Source organism: Pezoporus occidentalis, unplaced genomic scaffold (assembly GCF_034315485.1).
Source record: "Pezoporus occidentalis ecotype Australia unplaced genomic scaffold, CSIRO_AGI_Poc_V1 ctg6, whole genome shotgun sequence".
In the NCBI taxonomy this organism is placed as follows: domain Eukaryota; kingdom Metazoa; phylum Chordata; class Aves; order Psittaciformes; family Psittacidae; genus Pezoporus; species Pezoporus occidentalis.
This window is the reverse complement of record NW_026915943.1, coordinates 2,818,163-2,836,001: the sequence shown is the minus strand read 5'-3', so window position 1 is coordinate 2,836,001 and position 17,839 is coordinate 2,818,163. Positions and strand designations below refer to the sequence as shown.

The 17,839-nt window shown below is 42.9% G+C and overlaps 1 protein-coding gene across 11 annotated transcripts in view; it reads left to right on the top strand.

The window, feature by feature from the left end:
• TENM4 (teneurin transmembrane protein 4) overlaps positions 1-17,839 on the top strand; it is a 1,625,418-nt gene that overhangs the window by 1,404,704 nt on the left and 202,875 nt on the right. For 8 of the 11 annotated variants that reach the window (XM_062639041.1, XM_062639042.1, XM_062639048.1 and 5 more), the window contains 3 exons: positions 3,563-3,815; positions 8,816-8,914; positions 10,972-11,207. In XM_062639041.1, coding sequence (XP_062495025.1) covers positions 3,563-3,815; positions 8,816-8,914; positions 10,972-11,207 — 588 coding nt within the window. The remainder of the gene's footprint in view (positions 1-3,562; positions 3,816-8,815; positions 8,915-10,971; positions 11,208-17,839) is intronic. The other 3 variants (XM_062639047.1, XM_062639050.1, XM_062639046.1) reach the window with 1 other exon arrangement.

Here is a 17,839-nt window from a genome sequence, read left to right as displayed (position 1 = left end):
TGTTTCATCTTTGACACACTTTGAAGACACGTTAGAGAAAATGAGACTTACAGGGGTGTTCATTATGTTCTGAGCTATTAAGACTTCCAAAGTGCCAGCCTTTCTTCTACAAGATGAACTTCATCTCTGGGACTCTGTTTCAGTGGCACCTCATGTCTATGACTGAGAGGGCTCCTTTGCTATTTACAGATCTCTTTTGTTGTCCCAGAATCATCCCCTAAACTGTGTTGCTCGACTCTGGAGACATAGAAATTTGGAGGGGCATGGAGGAAGTAATTTACAAGTTCTTTGGTTTAATGCTCACTACTCTGTTAGCTTAGTTGGTCCTTCTGAATAGTATATGTCAGGGTTTTCTTTCCAACAACAAGTAGAGATGGAATAATAAACTCCATGTCTTTTTGGAAACCAAAGAGGAAAACTGCAAGAAGGCAAATGTTGAGAATCATCTCTTTTTGAGTAAGCCAAGATAACTTACAAATAGAATCACAGAATCCCAGACTGGTTTGGGTTGGAAGGGAACTTAAACCTCACCCAGTTCCAACCCCTTGCCATGGGCAGAGACACCTTCCACCAGAGCAGCTTGCTCCAAGCCCCATCCAGCGTGGCCTTGGACACTGCCAGGGATAGTCACAGTTACCTTTCTTATAGTTGGTTAATAAAGGTCTTTGGGAACTAATACAATATGTGTGGCGACCACAATGTCCTCCTCCTCTGTAAAGTCTCCTGAATCCGGTACTCTTGTCCCAATAAAGGCTTGCTGTTAGATGTAGAAAGCTGTATCTGACCTCCCCTGTATCCTACCTATGTGGTGGGATCTGCAAAGATTCAGTGCTGCCTGAGCAGCTACAAATACAGACCATTTATATAGAATATATAGCAGAATAATCAAAGCATCTCCCATGGTATGAGATTCACACACATACATGATGAAAGAGAGCCCCTGCAGCCAGCTTTAAGGTTCTCCTTCCTGTGGGGAAATACAACCACAAACTTTATATCATTCAAACATTGTGGAACAAGTTACAAAGAGCGTGTGCAAATAAAGAGACAGTTGCAATTGTAGGAAATCAAGAAAGAATTTGCTTTGTAGGCTTCCCTTATCCTTTGCAAATCCCATCGGATCGTTGGTGGCTGCAGAGGATAAGAACCTCGATAGTTTTATTGCATCAAGAAAATCCTGCACAGCTGCAGTAATTTTCAATGGGAAGATTCTGTAGCTTGTGCTTTTATCTCCACCTTCTTTCTAATGTCCATAGAATCCCAGACTGGTTTGGGTTGGAAGGGACCTTAAAGCTCATCCAGTTCCCACCCCCTGCCATGGGTAGTGACGCCTTCCACTAGAGCAGGTTGCTCCAAGCCCTTGTGTCCAACCTGGCCTTAAATTAAGTTCTTTAACTTGAGAAGAAGGAAAGAAAAAGAGATGGTATGGAAGGGAAACAATTGCTAATCCCAGTCCAGGTATGTGAAATTCAGAAGTGCTCAGACACAATGTAAGTGTTCAGAATTTGTGTATGAATGGCATTAAAAATATTCAGGGAGGAAAAGCTCCCTAAATGTCAGAAAAAAGAAATACAAGCTATAAAATCCCATGAAAAAGCACATAGACCAGAGTAAGATAGATGTGCTGTCTTTACTTAGCAAAGAAATCACAGACGGTATGCAAATAGAGAATGAAAATGACACATTTTTGCTTGATTCGAAAGCATTATCCATAATAGGATCTGCAATGTGTCTGCAATAATAGGGTGCAAATTGAGATTTACATAGCAGATCTTTAGGAGCAGCCTCTGACTCAGTCTCCATTAGGGAAAGTCAGCCCGTATCAGGAGAACTTCCTGGAGTGCCCATTGCGTATTGCAGGATTTACACTTTCCCATTCAACTCTGGGGCCTGCAGCATTATTAGAACATGGAGCTGCTGGAGCGAGTGCAGAGGAGGCCATGGAGATGCTGCGAGGGCTGGAGCAGCTCTGCTCTGGAGCCAGGCTGAGAGAGCTGGGCTGGGTCAGCCTGGAGAAGAGAAGGCTCCTGAAGGGGAGCCCTGAGAGCAGCTCCAGTGCCTGAAGGGGCTGCAGGAAAGCTGGAGAGGGGCTTGGGACAAGGGCCTGTAGGGACAGGCCAAGGGGAATGGCTTTAACCTGCCAGAACAGGGGAGACTGAGATGAGCTCTTAGGCAGAAGCTCTTCCCTGTGAAGGTGCTGAGGCGCTGGCACAGGGTGCCCAGAGAAGCTGTGGCTTCCCCATCCGTGGCAGTGTTCAAGGCCAGGTTGGCCACAGGGGCTTGGAGCAAGCTGCTCTAGTGGAAGGTGTCCCTGCCTGTGGCAGGGAGTTGGAGCTGGACTAGCTACAAGATCATCATGGGCAAGGACACCTCACGCTAAACCATGTCACCCAAGGCTCTGTCCAGCCTGGCCTTCGATACTGCCAGGGATGGAGCATTTACCACTTCTCTGGGTAGCCTGTTCCACTTCCTCACAGCTCTCACAGTAAAGAACTTCTTTATATCCAGCCTGAACTTCCCTGTCTGAGTTTGAACCCATCACCTCTTGTTGTATCACTAGGTTAGTGTTAGTTTTTCAAGACACACTAATCTGGTATTACATTGGTAGGATACACTGTATTTCAGATAAGGCATCAGATAACTGTTATGTATTAATGGCTTAGGAACAGAATCCTACTAAAATCAGGAATAAGTTATCCGTGTCCCATACAGAGTATGCTGAACTGTCAATCTCTCTCCAGTTCCATCAAATAATTTAGTTCTTCTTCATTTCCAGAAAACATGGGAAAAACAAAATCCTTGATTTTAGTTAAAGAAGAATAAAAATGCCAATATAACCAGCACTGGGTTGGTCTTTCCTAAGTGTTTGCCTTCCCTCAGACTCTTGGCTAACAAATACTGGGGAGTTTTACTCAAAATAGCCCTATTACTGATCTTTCTATCTTTCTTCACCATATGTTCTTTCGTTTTCCTGACACCTCAAGTTTTTATGCCACATGCATTTTTTACTCCATTTGAGTACATCTCTTCACAGTACAAACTATTGGATGTTGTTAAATTGTATAACCCTGACACAGTTTTATGGCTTTCCTTAAACTCCCATCTATGATTTAATGTGTTCTCCGTCTTGTTGTTGACTTAACTATTGAAAGTTCTTGGGTAAAGCTGGCAGCACAAACTTCACTGGGAGCTGTATATCCGTCATAACCTCGCTCTCAAGTGTAATCTATCCAGGCTGCTTGTATTTTTCAGGCTTTATCACAAATCAGTGTCACAGATAGATTGCACTTTGCAACCTGTGGTTGTTCATCGGAGTTAACTTGGCTGTCAGGATGGCCTGTTTGGAGTGCTTTAAGCTCTCAGAACTTTTGGGCATGAAAGCCAACAATTTTTCTAGCTGGCTGGGGGATCAATACATATGTCATTAGAGCATATGGAACAAGGTTTGAGTTTGATTTAGGATAGGTGGCATCCCAGCCTCCCTAAAGTGCCTGCACATAAATGAGCGCCGTATGGAACAACTCAGATCAGGAGCCTTAAAAATATTTTCCTTATGTTTTAGATCATCCTCCAAATCTTCAAAATCATTCGAGGCTCCGAACTCCACCACCTCCAATATCTCATGCTCACACCCCAAATCAACACCACGCGGCCTCCATCAATTCCCTAAACAGAGGGAACTTCACTCCACGCAGCAATCCCAGCCCAGCTCCTACGGACCACTCTCTTTCTGGAGAACAACCAGCCAGTGCTCAAGAGCCAGCCCATGCTCAGGACAACTGGTTACTCAACAGCAACATCCCACTGGAGACCAGGTAAGTCATTTTCTTTGGTACTTCACTGTGTTCTGATTGTGTGTGCTAAGGATTTAATGGAAAACACTTACATCTGTATAGCTAACTATTCACTTTATGACCTGGTGTTTGGCTTATGTATTTTGAGCTGTATTTATTATTCCTTGTGTCTTTTTATTTGGACTAGGAGAAGGGGAAATTGCTCTTCTTTCCTAAACTAAAAAAGTTGTCTCTAACAGCTGCTCATAAGGTCATTTCCCTCATTTAAAATGGGGAAGCATAGATTAAAATGTTCTTGGTTTTCTTTCTTTTATTTTCCTTTAATGTCTTTTCTTTCTATGTGGTAGGATAAATCAATATCCTATTTAAGAAACTGAAATCAGTCAATACATTGAAAAGATTTAGCCCTCCAGCTGTGCCTCATCAAGCAGGTGTTTCTGTAGTACATCATTTAGGAGCTTGATCTTGTTTTACCTGATGAGGAGAGGTTGACTGCAACATTAGTGCCCTACAACATTGCTCTAACAAGCATGAAACACCAGTTTTCACCAGGGCATCAGTCTACTAGTGGTGTTTCCATTTAGCTCTTCAGTTCTTTTCCATCTATGCCACACATGAAGGATACAACAGGGATGCACGGAGTTGTTCTAGTTCATCGCTTCTGTTAGGTCCTATGTAGGTTCTGGAAAAGGGAGCTGTCATCCTCCCTTAGCCTCAGTCCTCCTATCCGATGGTGAGTGCTCCACTTCTTGCTGTCCCACTTGAAACTCAATTTTGGCATCCTTCAGAGCTTTTGCTTCACCATTTGCTTTTCTACTGAGAAACCACTGGAGATGCTGGAGTCATGAGCCCACATATGTGGTGTCTGGAGAGAAGTCTTCAAAGCCAAACACAATGCACTTCCTTATTTGCCTTTTTCCCCTCATTTGTCTTAACTTCTAAAACCAACAAGAAAGATTTTAGACAGCCTCAAACACACAATAAGTGAAAACTGAGCCATGAATTTGTCACATCCCTGCCTGTGGGAATCTCATTGAGATCCTGGGACAAAATATACCAGCTTTGCCAGCTCCTGCTAAGAAAGTGGTTTGTAAGAATGAGCACGTCTGAGGATGAACTATGCCTGCTGGCCCTCTGAAACTTCCCAAGCAGACCTCAACATCACATTTCATGGCATTGAAGGGTAATTTATTTCTCCACGGCTGCTTTATTAAAAAGGCTCATCTAAAAACTGGATCCAAAAGATTAAGGCAAAATTATAAGCAAGTACTGCAAGTGTGATTTGGCATCCGCTTCAGTAATTATATTGTGTTACTCTCTCTTAAATATATATACCCAAGCATTGATTTTTATGTGTTATTTCTTTTGAGAAACAAGAAAAAGAAAAGACATTAAGGAATACTTAGGCCCCACTCCTGCAGCCCTTTTGTGAATAACCTAAAAGTGTGGAGGAGACCCTGTGCCTTCTTCTAAACCAGGTTGTGAACTCTTTGGAAAAGAGGTAATACACTGATTTAATAGTGACAAGGCATCCTCACATCTGAGTGGAGTGTCTCAGAACCTTACAACTGAGAAGGAATGTCCTTGCTGCTGGGTCAGTGGAGGAATGTCAGAGATAGATAAAAGCTCTTTGTTGAAAATATCCTGCTCCCATTTGTCCAATGCTGTTGGTGATTTGAGAGGGAGATGGAGAAACAGCTTTACCACATCTTACTAAATGCAGGAGTTCATAGACAGAGCAATTATCTGGGTAGTCTTGGACTGTTCCTGTTAAATTGGAGTGAGTACATCCTTAAAGACTTCCCATGAAATCATTGTGGATGTAAATTTATGAAGATCTGAAGCAGAGTGTTCATTCTACAAGTTGGGTCGGTCATATTGTTGCTGTTAACCACAGCTGGAGGTCTACGTGCAGAAACAGATCTTCTGCATCATCTGATGATTTCACCTGCATCACAAATTAGTCACATTTGTAACTGATCCTCAAATTAGCTATTTTTAATTCATTAGGTAGAAAACAGGTTGATTCAAGACTGCTTTGGCTTTAGACACACTGATGGTGTCACTTTGCCCAGTGTCCCTTCAGTTAACAATCATGTTGGAAAAGAATGTCTGATTTCATGCCAAACAGCAAATGAGTATGTTTATAGAGCATGACTGACAGGCTTTTTTTCCCTCATGAGACAATATTAAGAACATAAAATGTGTTCTAATGGTGTCACAATACAAAGAGGTTGGGCTGTATGCATTGAGCAGTGAATCTGTAACAAATCTCCACTTCCATAGCCTGCTCTTCCAGCACGCAGAGGTCTTCCATTTCCTTCAGGTGGAATTTTATAGCCACCAAAGACAGTCTTCAGAGCTGTTTAGCAAACTTGGATACCAAGTTCCATCTCTTCCATGAAGATGACCTTCCCCGCTGCAAACATTGTGAGAACCTTCACCTAAGAGAATGAAATGTCCAATATGTAAAAAAATAAGACATTAATCCAAGCATTAAGGCCTTTGAAGTATAGCAATAGGAGATTAGAGTAATCTCATGTCAGAAACGGAATTGTATTTCCATTGAATATCCATTCCTTTTTAAATCCCATATTAGTCAACAGAGAGAGAAAACATGAAGAAAAAGCTACATCTTTTAAACAGGGATTGTCACAGGCTGTGCAACGTGCCTACAGTTAGAGTTTTATCACTCATTTTGACTGCCCTGGGCTCCAGGCAGTGCTCAGAACTGGGAATTTAGGGTGATTTATCACTGTCTGGAAATACCCACACTGAAAGGCAAGCAAAGATGTGGAGCACAAGTACACAACTGCCACCATCAGCCTATCCCTGTATCTGAGAACTTTTTGTGTTGCAAGAGGCAGATTCCCTCTTCTTCTGTCCCTCCTTTTCATTAGTTTCCCTTTACTCCCTTTTCTGTTTCTCCTCTTTCTTTTCCTCTCTGCTCCCTTTTTTGTTGCTTTAAAAACAATATATTACCAAGGTTCTGATGAGATCTCTGCTCAGCAGTCACTCCTGACAGGTAAGTCAGCTCCTCCCATATTTATTCCTCATTCTCTCTTCTTCTGCAGCTTCCTTTCTGTTCCTTTACACTTGACCTTGCAGGGGCAAATAAATGCCAACTAGGTGGACGTCTAGTTGACAAGCCAACAGCTTTCCATTCCCAGGGAATTTCATGTGGTAATCATGTAAGGTCAGCTTCTGCCACTACAGCTCGTAATGAGAAGGGAGAGTGTTGTGTAACTAGACAGCCATTCACAGGTAATGTCCAAGGGAGCAGAGTCTGCCCAGCCTTCAGAGAGGAGGACATTCATCACCCTGGTGACCCAGCGACCTCTCTGTTGCAAAACCATACATGATATGATTATCTAACCCTGTTTTATTGACAACTGAAATTCATGGAACGGGCTTGACATGGATTTTAACTCCTGATGAACTTGTATTGATGGGTGTGTTGCTAGATGCCTTGCCTCTTACACATTCAATGCTCAGTGCATGCACACATGTTGCTTCTTTCTGCATTGAATTCAACATCCAACCATTCCTGCATTCCCAGGGAATGTGAGGAAGCTGCAAACACCTGGGGATGGATTGATGTCTCAAATGCTATGGCACACAGCTCATGCATGTCGATCCACCTTACTCCAAAGCTACAAATAGGAGTCATTTTACTTTCCTTCAGATCAAGGAATAGATCTATTCTGTCAAAACAGCCCAAAGGCCTCCAAAAGCAGTGAGTTGAGCTATCCAAGTGCTGGCATTAGCAGCAGGAAGAGGAGGAGGTAGAAATGAAAATGAAGGTTGAGGATAATTTAGAAGAGATGGTATCAAGGCTGGTATAATGTGACAGGGCTGGTTTCTCTTGGTATAGCATGTTACCTGAATCCAGTTTCTTTGACAGAGGAGTTCTCATTTGAGTTCACATCACGTCACTTATATCCTGTAAGCATTTAATCCTGCCTAAGTGATAAAGTGTCACAATGCTGTTATGTTCCTGGTGCTAGTTTCGGCCTGGGAATTGATTCACATTCAGACTTATGTTCAGTTTTGATGCTGAAAACAGACACGGGCAAAACCAGGAATGTTCTTTTGCCCGGTCTTGAGAAACAAGCCTGAAGGTGTAAAAGACACAGTCTGTTCCCAGCTGTGCTGCTGACTGAATTCTCTATGTTCCTTCTATTCCCCTCCAAAAGTACAAATCCAGTTAGTATATATAGACTGAAATGTGACTCATCAAAGTACCTGCCAGGGAGGCCAGGGATTGCAAAATGCCACTGTCGTATGCAAAGCCAAAATCAGGCTTTTGCACCTGCAGACCCTAAATATCTCTTGCCTGTATTAGTCATATTACAGCCAGTACTCTGATACTGGAATTTGGGTTACAGCATAGCTACTTTCCAGCTTTTATCTACTTGTCACTGAGAGACTTTTACTTGGAATGCTCATCTTGGGCATTTTGAAACTTCTAAAGAGCAAATGATTGCTCCACAATGGAAAAGAAATTAATCAAATTGGAACTCTGAAGTTCTCAAATGGAAAACTGAAACTTAAGCAAAGGAGTGTCAGATTTGCACTGGAGATCCATGAGGATGTTAGATGGAAGTACTACCACAGTAGTCTATGAATGCTGTGCTGTGCTCTTTCAAAGGAACAATAAGATGGATGCAGGAGTTTCGCAAGGTTAGAGCTGTTTTCTGGGTTGAAATCTGCTCTTCTGAATCCAGTCTTGTGTGTCACTGGCAATAACTAATGTGAAATGAACAAATACATCAGCTTATTTTACACATGCACGTGGGCGTGTGTGCTTATGTGTGTATATGCATATATATAGTGTATAGAGGGAGAAGTGAACGCTCTTAGAAGCTATATATGTATATGTGTAGCATCTTATACATATAAATATATGGTCCATCATTCTAATTCCATGCACAACTGCACTATAACCATTGTGGTTTATAAGATCACACTTCATATATGCATGACTCACTGGCTTCATTCATGTTTCCATATGTATGTAGAAACATAGCAAAGCAGACATTCCTAGAGACATTGCAGGACAACCTCATTGAGATGGACATTCTCACCTCCTCCCGACATGATGGTGCTTACAATGATGGGTATGTGACACTTCCGTGGTCTTCCTGTTTACTGTCCAGTCATTATGATCCTTGCATGAAAGCATTTGGTCATATCAATGATGTTTAAGGGCAACACCATTGCTCGCCCCTTCCAAAGTGGCATTAAAACTGAGGTTCTGGGGCTTGGAGCATTGTGTCCTGTCCATATTAATGGCAAATTCATTAATATGCTAGTGAGCCACAGCATGCTGCTTGCTTTTTTTTCCCTTGTTTTGAAAGTGATTTCATTAGCAAGAAGTACCTACAGCAATTTTGAGTTCCATATAAACTAAGTTAATTTCCTTAATAATCTTAAACCATTATTGTGCCAGCAGCCTGATGCTTCATTGTTAAACTGATATTTGCCACATATCTTATCATAAGTGTCTGCTAGTGGTGTGTGTAAGCCAAGCCTTTGTTTTTGACTTATCCACCCACTCTGGCATGTTTACCTAACATTTGGTCACTTAACTTCTAAGTTAAAAGCAGCTTTTAACTTGGCACTTAGTGCCAAAACCATTGACCTTGTTGTGCTGGTACTTTCTAATTTGGTAGCTGTCATTAACTGAAGATCTAATTGACGTTCTTGAACACTGCAGGTACCTCTTTGCTCTGAACAGATACATCTGTGCCTAAATACTTTCCAGAAACACAGGATAGTACCTGAGTCTTTGTAAAAGGAATGTTTTGATGTAGAGCATTAGTGGAAATAATGACTTATTCTCTACTGCTCAGCAGTCATGCTTGGAGTACCAATAAACCCATGGCTGGAATACTACAAACACCTATTTGGGAGAATTATGTGTTTCTTTATTTTGCATGAATCAGTGGCTTTTCTGCATGGTGATATTGCTGCATGTGATATTTCCCCCTGTGACAAGTGGCGTCGAGGGGAAAATTAGACTCACGTCTTCATCTGGGATAACCCACTGGCTTAACTGACTCCCATGGATCCATGCTGATAGCATCTATGCTGCCTGCAAATCTGGCTCTCTAAACCACAGCAGAATGTGCAAACTGCACTGTGGCTGTTCCTCAGTCCTCACAAGCTGCATTTTGGCTTCACATCAGCATGGTGATAGGCGAGTCAGATCTGTTTCCCCAAGTTTCATACCTGGGATTTGAATGCCTCGTATTTCATGATGTCCCACCAAAATTGAGTTTCTCATTTAGGATTCCTGTGGAGAGAACTCCCATTGGGACATCTCATTTCAGGAGCTCATGGACTGCAGTGGGTTCTTTTTGTGCTGACTTTCATGAGCCTCACCCAAGGTCCTCATAGGCTGGCTCTCAGGCTGCAATTGTAATGATGGGCAAAATACGGTGCCTCCCAACGTGTCACTGGACAGGAAACGCTGTTGCCTTTGACAGTTATTCACACTTTTTAAAGGCAGGCATCAAACTGAGGTGCTCTGGACTGCTTTCTGCAGCAGGAGCCTCTCCCCACTAGCCACACACAGGACTTGAATTCTGGGCTTTGATGCCTTTAGCCGTGCCATTGTCCCACGCTTAAATTTGCCGAGCGGGGGCAGTGTGAATATTCCCCTCTGTGACAATTTGGGTGCTATGGAATGGCTTAAGCTCTCTTTCCCCATCTCCATTCACCGATGCCATCCCCCAAAAACGCTGTCATGCAGTGATCAATGAATTGGTAAACACCCTCCCCTCTTTAATCCGACCTACGCTTCCCTTCAGTCTCCATAGGGAATTTCTATGGGAGCGTGAGCTGGCCCGTGCCACCAGTCTGTCGTAGCTGTGCTTGAGGTATTCATCTCACTCTAATGCCAGCTGTTCCACAGAGGGGACTCCTGCCCTTGAAGAGTTCTCTGTGGCATTGTTGGCACTGTGGTTTTTCATTCTCTTTTGTTTTCCTTTACTCTGTGTGACAAGTTTCATTTGGATTCTTTCTCTTTCCGTGCATGCCATCCATGTCCGTAGCCAGCATTGTGTGGAGCTGCTTTCCTCGTCCCGGCAGCAGTCGCCATCCTCCCACCCCACATCTCCCTCAGCTTCGTCTGGTGTGAAGAATCACTTGCTGTTGGTCTTTCTTCCCTCAGGCACTTCCTGTTCAAACCTGGAGGCACTTCTCCCCTTTTTTGTACAACGTCGCCGGGATATCCCTTGACGTCCAGCACTGTGTACTCACCTCCCCCTAGGCCCCTTCCCAGAAGTACCTTCTCTAGGCCTGCCTTTAACCTGAAGAAACCCTATAAGTACTGTAACTGGAAATGTGCTGCCCTGAGTGCCATTGTCATCTCAGTCACGCTGGTGATCCTGCTGGCGTATTTCATAGGTAAGCTTATTTCTATTGGTTATTACTATGCTTTTCTTCCATTTTTCTACAAACCCACCTATAGCACTAATGGCTGGGAAGAAGAGGGTTAGGTTGTGGTACAAACGGATGGGGAAATAAGGCCTCTGTTGGCTTAATTGTGGTTGCAATGCTAGGGTACAGAGCCTAACATATGTCATGAAGAGGATAGAGCCAGGGGAGCTTAGTAAAACCTGAGTGCTCCCTTCAATGACATGGACTGGTTACATTCCATTACATAGAGGAAAGTGTACCTGGAGTGGGACAAATCCACCAGCAGAACCCATTAAAGCAGGCAGTGAAGTCTGTGTCCCAGTCACATCCAGGTCCATGGGCGTTCTCCACCATTGACTTTGATGGGACAGGGTCAGAACCAGGATGCTTACACACAAAAATGCAGGTTTGTTCTATCTTTTGGTACCATATGCTATATTGACATTCACAAGGGTGACTGTGAGGGTGGAGAAGGACTGAGTTTAGCCTGGGGTCCAACGGAGCCTTTTTTGACTAGGGGAAGTTGGGGTGACGAAGCGGGGGTTATTCTTGAGCTCTGCGTGACCTGAATTCCTTTGGTTTATAAGGGTTGTCAGTGTTCATTGCAAAACATCATTCTTGGTGGTTGTTGGAAAAGTAATTGAACTGTTCAAAGTGAAAATTGTGGTTTTCAGCCTGTAAAGTCAGGGTGTTACCATTAATTTGCCTTCAGTTAGATGTGATATTTGTGTTATAAATGTCTCTCAAAGGTCCCTTCCAAGACTTATGTTTAAACTGTCCATAGCTCAAACTCTAGCTGTCAGACGCATACAGATGTGATCATGGGTAAGAAAAAAAGTCCATTTCTCAAGGCACAAATGAGCCTTTTTGATTTCACTCTGACTTCCTGTACACTAATGATCTATAAAAGGTTGTGGTTAGAATTACAAATCTGAGCCTGGATCGAAAGATTTTTTTTGCTGTCATTTCACATGAGTATAATTAGCACCACCACAAAGGATCGCTATTCCTGTGTTCCTTTTATGTACACTTCTTTAATGACTGATACTTTTCCACTCCTGCCTTGCATCCTACTCCAGCCACTTTTATGTGCTCCTGGAAGAGGAGCAGGAATGATTAATTAAGCAAGCTGAAATCAGCAGCAGTTTGATGAAATATGCACTCAACTTTCATCATTTGCTATGTACATTTGGACTCGCCTTTCTCATTTGTCTCCTATTCTCCTTATGCCCTGAACATGGCTCCTTTGGACATTATCTCAGGGTGTCAGAGGGGTATTGCTATAACTCAAAGTAGCGGTGCCTGCTCATTCCGACAGAGGAGATGTGTGCTGCTTGATAGATGGAGATGAGTTTGGAATGCCACTCGGTATTCCCCAACTCAAACCCCTTTTCCAGAGTCCTGAAAAGCTCAAGCTCCTCTTTAAAATCCCAGTTAATGTGGTTAAAAGGTAGGTCCATTGAGTGCTTTCCTGTCCTGTTTTTTAATCCAGATGAATTCCATGGCCTTTGCCGGGCTCCATGGATGGCTGGTGAGGAGCCAGGAATGCTGATCAGGTTGAACTGCTGTAATTATGGGTCATAATTACTAATTTCTAAAGGAACTATCAATTATTAAAAATCAAACTCGATGCTTCACTTCAGCATAAACATATTTAGCCAAGATTGTCTCTACCAGATCCAGAGTTCTAATCAACAAGCGAAAAGGCAGCTCTTTAATTAGATTTTGATGAAAAATTGTGTTTAATTTCAAGTATAATCAATTATTAATTACTGTAATGAGTGACTCTGGCGGGGTTTACTAATTAACTCATTTAAAAATTATGAATAACCTTTTCATTTGTAATTATTTTCTACATCCTGTCAAGGCGCTCGTGAGAATGGGATCACCTAAACCAGGAGACAACAACTGAATCGGGGGGTCAAAATGGTTCTGCTTTCACTAGGTTAAGCTGAGGCCTTTTGCATTCCTTTAAACACTGTCTCTTCTGAAGAGGAATATGTTCATTCCTTTGAATAACCTGGTCTAGTTGCAAAGCAAGTTACTGGTTTTCCTCCAGTTTTTTCTTCTTTTCCCCTCTGTATTTGCATAGTTGAATATTCTTACAGATCAGAGACTGTAGTGATAGCACAAGGGGTAATGGGTTTAAACTTAAACAGGGAAGTTCAGGTTAGATATAAGGAAGAAGTTCTTTACTGGTGGTGAGGCACTGGAACAGGTTGTCCAAAGAAATGGTAAATGCTTCATCCCTGGCAGTGTTCAAGGCCAGGCTGGACAGAGCATTGAGAGAAGTGGTCTAGTGTGAGGTGTCCCTGCCCATGGCAGGGGGTTGGAACTGGATGATCTTAAGGTCCTTTCCAACCCAAACTAATCTATGATATTATGATCCTATACCTGTCCTCATTTAAGTATTATCTTTTTCTTTTCAATGCCATGGAGACTGTTTGAGTGGTAAGGTATAACTTAATCATGAGTAAGGAAGTCTAATCTATATAACAGCTCATGAGTGTCGGGAACTTGGCTACTTTCCATCTCCTCTTGTTAGTTAAAACAACCATAGAAATTATCTTTGTAATGACCATTTTCATCCTCCAAAGCAAAGTGGGGTCATTGGAAAGGCTTCCATTTAAGTGAATGGACTTTGAATCAGATCCCATGGCAGTGGTTTGGCGTTTACTCTATTTTTCTGTACACTGATCACTTAATGGAAGTAGTTCGAAGTAATGTGTCGAGCTTCAGGGTGCTTTTCACAGCATCAGGCACATCCTAGTCCTCTGTTTAAACGTTAAAAACTACCCATTGTAGATCTTGTACCAATAGAAGTGTGTGGAGCTACAGACATCAGGAAATGCACAGAGTACTCTGCTATTAGCAATACTTACTGTGTGATAGATGCTCAAATACAACTGTGGTGGGCGACCACTTGAGGCATGGAAACAACAAGGCATTGGGTCATTCCTGAAGTTCTTTGCTGAAGCCAGTTCAGTTTGCTCCATCACTGGTTTAAGGCTAAAAGGCAGAGTTTGCATTATGTTGTGAAAGTTTTCATGGTATTTCATAGTCTGAGGTTCATTCATCTTGCTGGGCTGTTTGAAAGGAGAGGACAGGAGGCATAAATAGAGTCTGTGGAAGCCGAACGGCTGGTATCATGTGTCAACACTGTGATCAAGCTGACAGTTGTACAGGGCTGAGTCACTGGTCTGGAGAGATAATGACAAACAAAATAGAACAGGGTGCATTAAACACCAAAAGCTGGTCTTCATTTGAATTAACCAGCTTTTGATTGACTTGTTGCCACCTTTTCCTATATCCAGAAGCAGTGAAGACAATGCACATCAAAGTTTTGCACACACGCAGCTTATGCAAATCTCATGAGCTCCACGGAAGCTTGTCTCATGGGGTGAGGACACCAAAGGGAAAAGCAGTGGCAGATGAGGGCTGTGACATTAAAATGGTGGGAATGGCACTGCTGGAATCACTGAAGTGAAAAGCCTCTTTAAGCAGCTTGTCACTGACCTGGACATTTGCTGTTGCAGGAGATTGTGAAGAGACACTGCTTTAAAGTTAAAATTCCCCATTTTAGGACTGTCCATTGAGCTGACAGCTAAACGAGGACGATTTTCATTGTGCTGGGATGTGATATGGTGTGTAGCACCTCCCGTATGAGGACAGGCTGAGAAAGTTGGGGCTGTTCAGCCTGGAGAAGAGAAGCTGCGTGGAGACTTCATAGCAGCCTTCCAGTATCTGAAGGGGGCCTATAGGGATGCTGGAGAGGGACTCTTCATCAGGGACTGTAGTGACAGGACAAGGGGTAACGGGTTCAAACTTAAACAGGGGAAGTTTAGGTTGGATATAAGGAGGAAATTCTTTCCTGTTAGGGTGGTGAGGCACTGGAATGGGTTGCCCAGGGAGGTTGTGAATGCTCCATCCCTGCAGTGTTCAAGGCCAGGTTGGATGAAGCCTTGGGTGCCATGGTTTAGTGTGAGGTGTCCCTGCCCATGGCAGGGGGTTGGAACTGGATGATCTTAAGGTCCTTTCCAACCCTAACTTTTCTATGATTATATGAATCTATATAGTGAGAGTCTTATGGCACAGATAATACACCGAGGGATGTTGCTATCCAAATAGTTCGCCAGCAGAATTTCTGTATGTGGTAGATGCCAGACCAGCTAGCACAGCACTGTAAAGAGTCTCTGACATTCCTGTACTGCTTGGGGGGAAGAATTCCAAGTTTAGAAACAGAAAAGACCTGTTTGGTTGTCCAGATCTCCATGCCCAGCAGCTGTTTGGCTAGATGCATGGAATAGTTTCTAAATGAATTAGTGATGGAGAATAGTTTCTTTCTGCTGAAACAGAAGGTATTCTCCACTGCCTGATGTAGATTCCAGACGAGATGGAAGTACAGTTTGATGTAGTTAGGCACTTGCAATTTTCCTATACTTAAGCATGTGCTGCGGTCGCACTGCAGAAACAGCAAGAAAGATGGGCATTTGATTTAGATTAAGGTTAGGGCTGGAAAACATATTATGAAGCCAAAACAGTCATTCATTTGATTGGAGTCAGAGCTCTCTCTCCTTTTCAGCTCTGTGCTCATTTGAACTCTCTACAGATGCAGCTTCACTTAAAGAACAGCGTTGCTTGCTACAGGCAAAATGCTTTCACAGTAAAACTGTGCTAGGACTATGATGTGTTTATAAAGTGTCTCTCTTTTTATTGTCTAAGAATCACCCTGAAAACTAACTTCAGCTGAGCTGGGTTGTGACTCTTTGATGCTATGGAATAAACCCAATTTAAGGCAGCTCTCCAAAGCTCTTATCTATCCAAGCAGTTAGCTCTGGATGTGTACTACACCAATTACCATGGTATTTACATGCCACTTGAGATCAATAGGAAAAGTTGCAGATGCTTAATTATTAAACATGAGTGATATCTATTAACCTACATTTATACCTTGATATTAAGGTTTTTGTTCAAGTTAAAATATGAACCAATTTATTGCCCTGCCAGCAACTTTCTTTCATTTTCTGTCTTATTTAATACTTCTTTTCTGGCCCCAAATAGAATTCTGTTTTGCTGTTTTGATTTGCAAGGATCTGTCAAAGTTTTCTGCTTCCATCTTATCTTGGATGAAATGCAGGAATGGAAACTAAACAGTGTGTTCTAGCAAAGCCTTTATTAAGTCTGCCTATTACCCAAGGAGCTTTGAGGTTCTTTTACATCTTCACAAAGTTACTTCACATGGTTCACTCAGTAACTTTTGGGTCTCATTTACTTCACTTTATCCTTAATCTATAAAACTGCCAGATCCAGTCTGAAAGGTGCTAGCATAATCAGTAGTTCATTTTATGTACTGTAAATGTTTGTGAAACATAACATTTTAGGATACTGATTGAGAGGGACCATCATCATGACCCAGCTCTATCATTTTGATCTTGTACGGTAGAATATGTGGGGTTTTTACTGCTAAAGCTGGCAGATTATACCAAATGCCTACAAGCATGGTTAGTGCCACTTAGTCAGAGCTAAATGACATCTAGCTCTTTTACACCCAGTGACATTTGGGAAATCCTGGCCTTATTCTTCGTGTGCACGTGCACCGTTTACCTTAACACTGGTTCAAATGCACTCAGAGCTGGTGGCATCAGTCCCAGTGTCTGCAACAAGAGCTGGGCTATAAAAGTCTGCCTGTATGTTCCTGACTCTGGAGATTGACCTGACTAAAGACAGAATATACATCCAGGCAGATGCTGACCCTTCGGTCCAGTTCTGAATGATTGTCTTGTCTTTTTCATTGTTGAGCTCCAAATTCGGCTCTTATGTATTATCTCAGAAGAGCAAAGACATTGAAACAGTCTCAGCCCCATGGAGTGGTGCCATCAATGGGAACATCCAGCTGATCCTTCAAAAGAGCATGGAGTTGCAGGAATCTTTTTTGCATCATTTGTTCCATAGCAGAGAGATGCGAAGATTGCACGCGAAGGTTTGTGTTAGCCTCAGTCACACTTCACTCTTGTTAAGGAACAAGTGAGGGCAGCTGCTGTGTGTAAAGTTTACAAGAGGTTGGAGTAGCACTTAGTTTGGGAAAGCTGCTGGCAGGAATCTGGCAAAAGAAGCTTTCCCAGGTCAGATCCACAATGAATCACTCAAATCATAGAATCATAGAATAGTTAGGGTTGGAAAGGACCTTAAGATCATCCAGTTCCAACCCCCTGCCATGGGCAGGGACACCTCACACTAAATCAGGGCACCCAAGGCCTTGTCCAACCTGGTCTTGAACACTGCCAGGGATGGAGCATTCACAACCTCCCTGGGCAACCCATTCCAGTGCCTCACCACCCTCACAGGAAAGAATTTCCTCCTTATATCCAGTCTAAATTTCCCTTCTTTAAGTTTGAACCCGTTACCCGTTGTCCTGTCACTACAGTCCCTGATGAAGAGTACCCCCCCAGCATCCTTGTATCCCCCTTCAGACACTGGAAGCTGCTGTGAGGTCTCCACGCAGCCTTCTCTTCTCCAGGCTGAACAGCCCCAACTTTCTCAGCCCATCTTCATACAGGAGCTGCTCCAGCCCCTGAGCATCCTCGTGACCTCCTCTGGACTTGTTCCCACAGCTCCATGTC